The 12390-nt window shown below is 38.9% G+C and overlaps 2 protein-coding genes across 2 annotated transcripts in view; one reads left to right on the top strand and one right to left on the bottom strand.

Annotated features, from left to right (window-relative positions):
* The window catches only part of LOC150087830 (transcriptional adapter 1-like), a 141841-nt gene extending 140685 nt beyond the window's left edge, over positions 1–1156 (bottom strand). The window contains exon 1 of the mRNA XM_090370455.1: positions 1052–1156. Within this exon, the coding sequence (XP_090226581.1) occupies positions 1052–1122 (71 nt within the window). The 5' untranslated portion in view covers positions 1123–1156. The remainder of the gene's footprint in view (positions 1–1051) is intronic.
* A 373-nt stretch (positions 1157–1529) lies between these two features.
* Positions 1530–12390, top strand: part of Surf4 (Surfeit locus protein 4) — a 44356-nt gene continuing 33495 nt past the window's right edge. Inside the window, exon 1 of the mRNA XM_090370454.1 lies at positions 1530–1623. Coding sequence (XP_090226580.1) covers positions 1567–1623 — 57 coding nt within the window. The 5' untranslated portion in view covers positions 1530–1566. The remainder of the gene's footprint in view (positions 1624–12390) is intronic.

Here is a 12390-nt window from a genome sequence, read left to right as displayed (position 1 = left end):
AAATTTTTTAAGGTGCTACTTATACTTACCAGCTAAAACGCGGGCACTGGTAAATAACTTAAATTTTATGCCATAACCAGTATGCTAATTTGATTTAAATACTAACATTACACATCAATGCCAGGATAGCAAGTACTTTTTTTTTTTTTTTTATTTGGTAGTTGTTGGCACATCGGCTTCTGTGGCCATACTTCCCAAGGTTTTTGCAGTACTTTGATCCAAGCCCGAGGCAGGATTCGAACCCGCGACCTTTGGGTTGCTAGGCAGGCACTTTACCCACCCGGCTAGCCCGGTCAGCATAGCAAGTACTCTCCTGGAATTTTACTATTCTATATTTGGAGTTGCTTTATATTCCATTAAACCTCTGTTTGGAGAATATACCAGTAAACGTTTTCTAGTAAAACAAACACACACACACATATATATATATATATATATATATATATAAAACTTTAGTTTATAGGTCAGTATTTTTTGCTTTTCGGATCTAGTGGCCCCATTTGGAAGCTTAAGAATTTTTAATCCTCAGCGAAACAGGTCTGATTTGGGGCAACTGCCTGTCAGCATGGCTCTTTCGTCCTAAAACCCCCAGGGGCTGACATCTGGTGAGTATAGGTTTGGCACACTCAGAGTCCTGAGCTGGATATAATCATTCTTTTTCTTGGTGATTCCCTTCTACTTCTCTCTCTCTGGGTAACTCGGAATTTTTTTTTTTTTTGGCTGGTGCAGCATAAGCCTCAGGCTTCCTTGCACTATGTGGCTAGTAATAACAATAATAATCAGACGATCTTGCTAGTATCCATGAGTGTTTTAAAAATAGTCTAAAGTCCAACACTGTGTTCTCCTATCCGCCAAATGTTTCTTTAGCTGTTTTAAAATCTAGTTTATGGATACAAACTGCTGCTGCGATAAGGCATTACACTGCAGCGATAGAGCTTACTAAATCTATTTTTCCAATGGTGGTTTGATGTGATCTTTTAAAATAATTTTTTTAATTTGATAATAGTAACGTTGAAAATACCATAAATCATTTTAAATTACATGTACTTACAAATTTAAATCATCTCCTAAAACATCAAAAAGCTTCTTCTTCGTAATACTTAACTGCAATCCAGCAGACATAGTACAAAGAGTATCTATTAAGACATTAAATTTCTCATTATATGAAGTGTCATAATAATTATAACACACTTGTGAACAAATGTAAACAATTAAAAAGGATGACCGCAGTAGTGGTTCCGGTTAAAAAGGGAACCTGTTTCTACAAACGTGGCATAAGCTGTTCTATTTATTTCTTATCCTCCCCACTCTAAACTTCCAACTTGTTATTTCGGTAGATTGAAAGTTACCAAAAAAAAAAGTCTATTGCACATACTGAATTACCAAATAGATCCAATTTAAGAAAATAGCATAATTTTTTCATACAGATCTTTTATAATATACTTTTACGAGAAATAATACGTTAGTTGAAATAAATATCCACATAAGTAGCAAGTTCCAACTTTGACAAGTGGCTGTTTGAATTTTGCTCGGTCCTCCCTCTTGTGTGCATGTTTGCACGGCAGAATGGCTCGTATTGATCAAAAGGAAATTTTAAGTAAAGCCGAAGATGTTGCAGATGAGGTCAGTCTTTTTTCCCTCGCCTGCTGTTTGAATTATATACTTCTTTGTTATACGTAATTGTTCAGTATATGATACAATATGAATAGTAATCAAATATGGATAGTGGAGAAAGATAGCTCGGAGACCTTGCTTCCATCATGAATCGAAAATAATTATTTCTAAGAATCACTTTTTGGATAAATTGTATTATAATTAGTAGATTTGAAATACAGGTAGTCTCCTATTTGCGTCGGGGATGTGTTCCTTTACCAGTAACATATATCGAAACGACGGATATGTTTTTCACATATATATATTTATATGTTATAGAGGGGAGATTTGTTCCCGTACTAAAAATTTTAGATTTGCCAGTTAATTTAAGCTTTACTTAACTATTCTCAAAAAACAAAAATTGAAAAATCACTATTAAAATAGGAAAGCAATAGAAATACTGGTATTTGTGTTGTACTGTACAAGCGAACATTATTATTTGCATACTGTATTAATCATCAAATTGTTGCATTTTAAGAGGCTAAAGATAGAAGTCTGAATGAATTTTGCTTCTACTTCTCTTGATACAGTTTATTTTAGCAGCCCAAGAGATCACTGAGTCCTCAGCTTAACTTTCCCCTCTGTTCTTTCTCAAACTGAAAGTGCCAGTCGACCTTTTTTGCTCTACTTTGTTTCACTTGCAGTGCTGGCTGCATTTCCTGCTACACTTTTACCCTTTGTTGCTCCAATTCAGCCTGATCTTTTGTTGATCAATCAGTCAGCTTAGCATCTGCACCAGTGCCGGATTAAGGCACAGACTAGCAAGACCCTTCCTCAGAGTGCCAAATTTTACAAATCATGAAAAAAAAAAATATATATATATCCTTAGTAAAGGGGGCACTGAAAATCTTTCTACCTGGGCACAAAAATACCTTGGTCCAGCACTGATATGCACACATTACTTTTGTCCACTTCGCCGAAGAATATCCTTTTTTTTTTTCAATATCGTAGTCTGTAACTGAATTTCAGTGACACTGAGAAGTTTTCCTGACCACCATGAATGCACTTTGACCATATATTCTGTGTTCTCCCAAGAAAGTTTTGCCAGCCGAGTGGCATTATGAAGTAGCCAAGTGGGGAAGTGTAATACTCAGCAATATTTTAAAATTTTCTGTTATTTATAAATGACTTAAGTGATCCAGAGCAAAAATTAATTGCATAATTTAACATTATATGCTCCTGTCGCATTGACCACGATCGCATAGTATGTTTGAATTAATACCAATTTATATCAGTGAGCAGTACTGTACGGTACATTTTTTTCTACAACTGTCTTTCCTCAATGTGAATCTGTGCTCCCTCACATTCTTAATCGCCGCCTCCGTAGCCAGGTGGGAAGGAGCAGCAGTACGTAGCACATTCTTCTTGATTAGACTGGGGTTCGAGCCCGTCACCACCAAATACGGAGGATGACGGAAAGGTCAGGGAATGACCACCGCATATTCTGGAGCAGTATGGCCTTAGTTGCTAATGCTCCTAAAAACCCAAAATAACAACAATAACATTCTTAATCTGAGCAAGCAGAAATATCCCATCAGCATTGATACTGATGAAACCATTCAAGGCATTGTACACCTCAATCAAATCACCTCGCAGGTGCCTAGTCTCCAAATGCTGCAACTTGCAGAATTTAAGTCTATCTTCGTAACAGCAACCCTTTGTTCCACTCACTAATCTCATTGCCCTTCTCAATACTTGTTGTAGCTCAACATCTTTCCTAAAATGAGGCCTCCAGACCTGTATACAGTACTCAAGGTGTGGCATGACCATTGCTCATTCGAGGGGATAATCACTTCCTTATCCCTGCTAGCAAAATTCCTATATATCATTGACAAGACCCCATGAGCCACTTTTGCAGCCTGATTGCACTGCTCAGAAAACTTCATATCTAACTGCACAATTATCCCCAGATCTTTTTCATTTTCCACCTCCCTAAGTGTAGTACCACACAGTTGGTACGTTTCTCTTGGGTTACTGCTACCCATAAAGCTGCTGTAGCCTAGTGGTCAGGCGCACAGGTGCATAAATACACGTGCCTTGAGTGACCGAGGTTTAAGCCAGTGACTGCTGAATACGGTGCTGTTCCTTGTATTCTGTCTATCTTGTGAACTCCTCTGACCGTTTGGTCGTCCTGGAGTATAAACAGAAAATTTATTTATTTACTTTGCATTTGTCAATGTTAAACTTCAGTTATCACTTCTCAGCCCATCTGCCTAACTTTTCTAGATCCTGTTGCAGTAGCATACTGTCTTTACTGCCATTAACAACCCTGCAAACCTTTGTATCATCTGCAAACTTAGACATTAAGCCTGATATACCTTCATCGATATCATTGATAAATACACAAAACAACAATGGGCCCAGCACCGAACCCTGAGAGGACTCTGCTAATAACATTAGTCCACTAGAGCAGTGTCCATTTATTACCACTCTCTGCCATCTCCCACTCAACCATTTCTTTATCCATTGCAGCAACTTGCCCTTAATGCCATACCGCTCCAATTTTTAAAGCAGTCTTCCATGTGCAACAATATCAAACTTTCCTGAAATCCAAGTATATGATATCAAAATTATTTTTTGCATCCAGTTCCTTTGTGACCACATTGTAGTATCCAATCAAATTGGTCACACAAGATTTCCCCTTAACAAACCCATGCTGTGTCCGAACTATTACTGCAGTCTTGTCTAGGTGATCCTGCATCACTTCTTTAACCAGTGACTCCATTATTTTCCCCGGAACAGAAGTTAAACTAGCAGGTCTATAATTTTTTTCTTGCATCACCATTTTAACCCCCTTTGTGAATAGGGGATACATTTGCACATCTCCAGTCCATGGTGACCTCCCCCTGAATCTAAGGATGCTCTCATAATTATGGCTAAGGGTTTGCTTACTTCCCTCGCTGCCTCCTTCAAAATGACTGAATAGATTGCATCTGCCCCAGGTGCCTTTCTATGGTTAACTTCAACAGTTTCTCCTCCACTTTGCTCTCCATTATTACAGAATCATTTAGCTCCTTGTTAAGAGTTCAGTAAACTTCTGTCCTCCCCTTAATTACAGAATTCCTCATGTGTGAATGTAGATGCAAAATACTCATTGTTTTGTCAGCTATCTGAGCAGGATCATCAATAGTCAAACCACCTATGTTAAGTGGGCCAATCTAATTCATCCCCTTCCTTCTAGAGTTTACATAAATAAAGAAGTCTTTGTTGTTTTTCTTTGAATCCTTTGCCAAGGATTTCTTGTAATCAGCCTTTGCTTGCCTAACCTCCTTTGTAATTTGATTACAGACTAGCTTATATCTATCCTAGGCTTCTGCCTCACCTGATAATTTATATGCATTTCACGCATTTTTCTTCTGCCACAAGCCTCATTAGTTCATCTGACAGCCATTTAGGTCTAAATCTAGAACAGTATTTCTTAGTTGGTATGAAAAGCCTAGTAGCTTCCAAGATTAATTCCTTGAAGGCTTCCCATTTAGAATTCGCTGTTTTTAACATCATCAATTGATCCCAATGTAAAGAATTTAAAAACTGTCTGAGACCACTGTAGTCACAAAAACCCTTCCCTTTACCCTTGATGATAGTTACATCTTTTAAGTAAATCCCACATCAGTACACTATGATCACTGTCACCTATTGTTTCCTTTATCTGCAAATTCCTAATACATTAATCATCATTGCTGATAATCAGATCGAGTATTACTCCCTTTGGTTGTCCCTCGAACATGCTGTAGAAAACAATCCTCCAATAAATCACAAGTTTCAGTTAGTATCTGGAAGGTTGAAATCCCCCATTGCAAGACATTCTGATTTACTGGCCCACTCTATTTCTCTACACACAATTGTTCGTTGTACTCATCAGAGTCATTAGGTCTATAACACACACCTACTCTCATTTTCCCTTTCCAAGTGTTTGTTACACGAAACTGACTTAACAATGCACCATCCACCCATGTCAACTGGATGCACTTCCTTAGCTTTTATGTGTTTCTTAACTATCAGCATAACCCCTCCTCCTTCCCGCCTACCCTGTCTATCCTTTATGTATACATTGTACTCCCCAAATTCCAATTCTGCACTGTTTGTCTGTGTGACACCATGTCTCTGATATCCCAACAGTATTTGCCCTTGATGCCTTGATCAGCATTTCAAATTCATCAAATTTATTTACTATACTTCTAGCATTGGTATACGTGCACCTGTTCTTACTCTTAGGATTATACTAACACAGCCCATGTATTTACTTGTTCCATGATGACTCCCAGCAGCTGTTGAAATCCCCAGCAACTTGCTCTCTAGGCTACTGCTCATTACAATAGAAAAAGTGGAAGAATCACTTTCATCTCTGCCTGCGGCTACTGTTAATCTTTTAGTCTGTGAATCCCCCAAGCTAGAAGTTTTCCGACCCACCTAACATTGCCTCGATAGCATCAGCAAATATTCTTGCACCCTTTCTATTTAAGTGTATCCCATTCTTGTAGGAGTCTCTCCTGTTAGCATGTATAGACCACACTTAAAAAAATTCTACCCCATGAGCTTTGCACAATCTTTCCAGGGCTGAATTGATTAACAAACCTCTCATCATATACTCCCTCCTATTGTGTCTGGGCAGAATTGTGGATACTTTCAAATTCAACCCTAGCTCTTGACTTTTTTTTTTTTTTTTCAACATTGACCTGTACTTGTTAATTAAATCTTCAGATTTCTTACTCTTAAGGTCATTAGTGCCAACGTGTACAACAGTATCACTTTTTGTGCTCTTAAAAGATATCTGCTGTACAGCTTCATCAACTTTTGCCACTGGCAGACATATCCTGGTCCTGTTCCACCTATCCTTTTTGCATAATATATTCCCCATCTCCCTGACAATAGAGTCACCAACAATAACTAGTTCTTGAGGGACCAGTGCTTTCTGCCTTGCAGATTGCTGCTGTGGTGCCTAATGCACAGGAGTGAGCCCAGGCATTGATTTGGGCAACTGAGAGCTTGATGGGCACCGCATATTAATTTCCTTGAGGGCATCTACCCTACACCAAACTCTCATAGATGTCCATCAGAACGCTGAGTTGGTGCCTGATTTCCTCACAGTCTTTCCACCTAGCACACACACACAAAGACATCCTCCTTGGCTAGATCATGTCTTGTTCATATCTGATTTCACAATTATCCCCAGGTCGTTTTCATTCTCCACTACCCTGATCGTAACAAACAATTGATACATTACTCTGGGGTTACTGCTACCATATGCAGTACATTTACATTTGTCAGTGTTGAACTTCAATTGCCACCTCTCAGCCCATCTGCTCAACTTTTCCAGATCCTGTTGCAATAACGTACAGTCATTAACAACCCTGCCAACCTTCGTATCATCTGCAAACTTGGACATTAAACCTGATATACCTTTATCAATATCATTAATAAATACAAAAGGCAACAGTAGCCCCAACACCAAACCCTAGGGGACTCCACTAATAACATTAGGCCACAAAGAGCAGTGTCCATTGATTACCACTCTCTGTCTTCTCCCACTGAATCATCCCTTTATCCACAGCAGCAGTTTACCCTTGATGCCATACTGCTCCAATTTGTGTGGTAGGCTTCCATATGCAACAGTATCAAAAGCTTTCCAAAAATCCAAATATATGATATCAAAATTATTTTTTGCATCCAGTTCCTGTGTGACCACATCATAGTACCCCATCCAATTGGTTAGACAAGACTTCCCCTTAACAAACCCATGCTGTGTCTGAACTATAACTGCATTCTTGTCTAGATGACCTTGCGGTGCTTCTTTAACCAGTGACTACATTATTTTCCCTGGAACAGAAGTTAAACTAACAGGTCTGTAATTACCTGTATCTCCCTATGATCCTCCTTTGTGGATTGGGGTCACATTTTCACATCTCCAGTCTATTGGTACCTCCGGTCAGTCCAGTTAAGCTCTCATAATTATGGCGAGGGTTTGCTTACTTCCTTTGTTGCCTCCTTCAGTATAACTGGATAGTTCCTATCCACCCCAGGTGCATTTCTTATGTTTAGCTTCAACAATTTCCCCTCCACTTCACTCTCAGTTATTGCAAAATCATTTAGCTCACTGCCAGAGTTTGATAAACTTCTGGGATTCCCCTTCCCGAATAACTCCTCATGTATGAATGTAGATGCAAAATACTCATTCAATTTGTCAGCTTCCTCAGCAGGATCATCAAAAATCGAACCATCAATATCACGTGGACCAATATGATTCATACCCCTTCCTTCCAGATTTTACATAAATAAAGAAGTCTTTGCTGTTTTTCTTAGCATTCTTTGCCAAAGATGCTAAGAAAAACATAATCTTCTCATAATCTGCTTCTGCTTGCCTAACCCAATTTGTAACTTGATTACAGACTAGCTTATATCTACTAGACTAAACTTATATCTAACAAAGAACTCTTTGCATCTTTTGCCAAAGATTTCTCGTAATCTGCTTTCACCTGCCTAACTTCGTTTGTTGTTGTTATTTGGTTTTTAGGAGCTTAGCAACTAAGGCCATATTGCTCCTGGGATATGCGGTTGTCATTCCCTGACCTTTCCGCATCCTTCGTATTTGGTGGTCATGGGCTCGAATCCTGGTCTAATCAAGAAGTGTGTGCTACGCACTGCTGACTTTGTTTGTGACTTGATTACAGATGAGCTTACATCTACCATAGGCTTCTGTGTCACCTGATAATTTATATGCATCCAATGCATTTTTTTTCTCTGCTACGTCTCTTATTAGTTCATCTGACATCCAGTTAGGCCTGAACCTTGAACAATATTTCTTAGTTTGTATGAAAACCCTAGTAGCTTCCAAGATTAATTCTTTGAATGCTTCACATTTAGAATTTGTTTTGTAATATCAACAGTTGGTCCCACTGTATAGAATTTAAAAACTGTGTCAGACCACCGTAGCGACTTTTACAAAAGCAGAAACCCTTCCCTTTACCCCTGATGGTACTTACATCTTTGAGTAAATTCCACATCAGCACACTGTGATCGTGGCCACCTAGTGGTTACTTTATCTGCAAATTCTTAATGCATGGAGAATTGCTGCTGATAATCAGATCAAGAGCGTTTTCCCTCCAGTTGCCTCTCAGACATGCTGCTGTAGAAAATGGCTTTTTAACCTCAGGGGCTCACATCTGGTGAGTATGGGTTTGGCACATCCAGGATCCTGAGCTGGATATCATCATTCTTCTCTTTCTTGGTGATCCCCTTTTACTTCTCTCTCTCTCTCTCTCTCTCTCTCTTTTAGGGTAACTGGGGAATTTTTTTTTTTTTTTTGGCTGGTGCAGCACAAGCCTCAGGCTTCCTTGCACCATATAGCTAATAATAATAATATTAAGGAAGTCTGCAAAATAGGTAAGTTAACCTTTCATAATTATGGCTAACCATAATTATGAAAGCATTACTTGGATTCTTTTTTTTTTTTTTATGTAAACCCCAAACACGAGGTGTTAGTACTTAGTACTATAGGTTCTAACACCTCTTGGGTTGGAGGTTGAGAAGACGAAAGAAGATATTTGTTGACATTGGATTTGAACTTCTGTAGACAGTAATTTTCAGGAAATACATATGAAGGAAGGTTGTTCCAGAAAACGGCAGTTGAACGAATAAACAAGGAAGATGAAAAGTTGGTTCTATGAGTTTGAAGTTGGACAGTAAATGGATGTTGGCTGGTGGCAGCACGTGTTCAGACTGTTTTGAAAGAGAGAGCAGGAATTAATGAAGCTAATTCAGAAGAACAGTGCCCATGGAAGTATCTGTAGAAGAGGCATGCAGCAGAGACAGTACGTCTATGAGACAGCGAGTGCAGAGACTCTGTTAGAGATGAGTTGTTAATTAACCTACCTGCCCTCTTCTGAATGGAATCAAGAAGCCTGAGAGAGGTTTTGGGGGTACCACCCCAGATGTGTAAACAATATTCCATGGCAGGGCGGATTTGTGATTTATACAGAGTGAGCAGCTGTTTGGAAGAAAAGTAACGCCGAGAGCGAAAGAGAAAACCAAGTTTTTTAGATGCAGAAGAAGCAATATTTGTAATGTGCTTGTGTCAGGATAATCCCCAAAAGAGATATATCATTTTGCCTAGAAATCGGAGTGTCCCTAAAGATAAGCATAGGAGCAGAAGAATCCTTTTTGCGAGATATAAGACAAGACTGAGTTTTAGAAGGGTTGAAATCAACTAAGTTGTCTTTGCCCCACTGGAGAATTACCTGAAGATCGGCATTTATGGAATTGGTAGCAGATTTTCGGGAAGTTGAAGCTGATTGAGCAGGACAAGGTTTCTCAAAATGGAAAGTGGAATGCAATGTGCTATCATCGGCAAAGCTATGGATAGGATTTCCAGTCAATGGAAGAAGGTCATTAATATACAAGAGGAAAAGAGTGGGGAAAGAACTGAACCTTGGGGGACACCAGCATTAGTGGAGAAGTTAGAAGACAGAGAGCCATCTACCATCACCCTCAGTGAGCGATCAGAGAGAAAACTGGATAACCAATTACTAAAAACAGTTGTCAAACCATAAGATGGAAGCTTGTTTAGAAGACCTTTATGCCAAACACAATCGAAAGCCTTTGAGATGTCAAGAGCAACTACTTGTGTTTCACTGAACCTTTCCATTGAATTAGTCCATAAATGGGTAACATAAGCCAGAATATCACCAGTGGATCGACACTGACAGAATCCATACTGGCGATCGTTGATCAGAAGGAAGGTTTCTAGGTAGTTTAAGAGTTGGCGGTTAATTGATTTCTCCATTACTTTAGAAAGAATAGAAGTAATTGCAATAGGATGATAATTGGATGGGAGGGATTTGTCACCCTTTTTAGGAACTGGCTGTATATGAGCAAATTTCCAAGCAGAAGGAAGTATTAGTAACAGCCGCATGGTGCAAGAAAGCCTGTCTTATGCTGCACCAGCCAAAAAAAAAAAAAAAAAAAAAAATCCAAACAAAACAATGATTAAAAACAAACAAAAAAAAAAAAATAAATAAATAATAATAATTAATAAAAAAAAATAATAAATTAAACCTATCATCCTATGCGCTTCCCGTACCTGAAAGTATTATCCAGATGACCTTTGAATTTCCCCAAACTGTCAGCCTCTACCACCCATGAAGGCAACTTATTCCAGTAATTTATAACTCGCTGGCTAAAATAAAACTTCCTGCAGTCGAATCTAAATATTCCCCCCCCCCTAACTTGAATTTATGTCCCCTAGTTCTAGCATCATTTATAATCTTGAAAATTTAATCCTCATTCATTTTACTGATGCCTCTCAGAGCCTTAAACACCTCAATCAAATCTCCTCTAAGGTGTCTAGTTTCCAAACTCTGCAACCCACATATTCAAAGTCTTTCTTCGTAAGGACGCCCTTTTGCCGATCTCACCAGGTGAGTTACCCGTCTTTGCACCCTTTCAAGAAGCTCGATGTCTTTCTTTAGGTGCGGTCTCCATACTTGAACACAGTATTCCAAGTGTGGTCTAACATAAGCCTTATATAATGGGGTTATCACGTCCCTATCTCTACTTGCAAAAGTTCGATAGATCATCGATAGGACACCATGGGCCTTCCTTGCAACCTGTTTACAATGCTCAGAGAATTTCATGTCTGACCGTATCGTAACACCCAAGTCCCTTTTCCTCCAATACTGGGTTTAGTTGAACTCCACCAAGTGAATAAGTTATTTTGGGATTACTGTTTCCCAGGTGTAATACCTTACACTTTGTTGGATTAAACCTTAGCTGCCATTTTTCTGACCATTCCTGAAGTTTATCTAGGTCTCTCTGAAGAAGCTCAGCTTGATAGTGATTAACTACTTTACCAATTTTAACATCATCTGCAAATTTAGACATCACGCCCTCTATCCCTTCATCAATGTCGTTTATGAAAATTAAAAACAACAGTGGTCCTAATACTGATCCTTGGGGAACCCCACTTCTTACATCAACCCAATCTGAATAATAGCCATTTATCACAACCCTCTGCCTCCTGCCCTGAAGCCATCCTTCTATCCATCTAAGGATTTTCCCAGTGATTCCAACCTGTTCCAGCTTATAAAGCAACTGCTCATGTGGGACTGAGTCAAAAGCTTTGCTGAAATCTAAATAAACAATGTCGAAATTATTCCCTAAATCCAGCTCATGAGTGACCCTTTCGAAATAGCGAACCAGATTTGTTAAACATGATTTTCCCTTTACAAAACCATGCTGAGTATCCTTGAGAATTTCAATTCGATCCAAATGATCCTGAATTCCACCCTTGATCATTGCCTCCATGATTTTCCCTACTACTGAAGTTAGACTGACAGGTCGATAATTTCCAACTTCACTTTTAGAGCCACCCTTATGTATGGGAGATACATTTGCACTTTTCCAGTCCAAGGGAATCTCCCCAGAGTCTAGTGATGCTCGCATAATTAGCCTCAATGGTTCAATGCACTCGCTTGCCGCCTCCCTTAAGATTATAGGGTATATTCCATCAACTCCAGTAGCATTACTGGTCTGTAGACTCGAAAGTTTTTTCATTAAATAATCTTGCGAAATTTCAATATAATTAATTACATATTTTTTAACTTCTCTCCCACAATTTCCCATTGCCACAAAAGGCTTTTCATTTGTAAATATCGATGCAAAATAACTGTTGAGTTCATCTGCAACGGCAGCTGGTGTATTTATTACTATCCCCTTTCCCTTACGTAAAGGTCCGATCTGGTT

This window comes from Mastigoproctus giganteus, chromosome 3, assembly GCF_048544385.1.
Source record: "Mastigoproctus giganteus isolate SK-2022 chromosome 3, ASM4854438v1, whole genome shotgun sequence".
Lineage (NCBI taxonomy): Eukaryota > Metazoa > Arthropoda > Arachnida > Uropygi > Thelyphonidae > Mastigoproctus > Mastigoproctus giganteus.
This window is presented reverse-complemented; position numbering and strand designations above follow the sequence as displayed.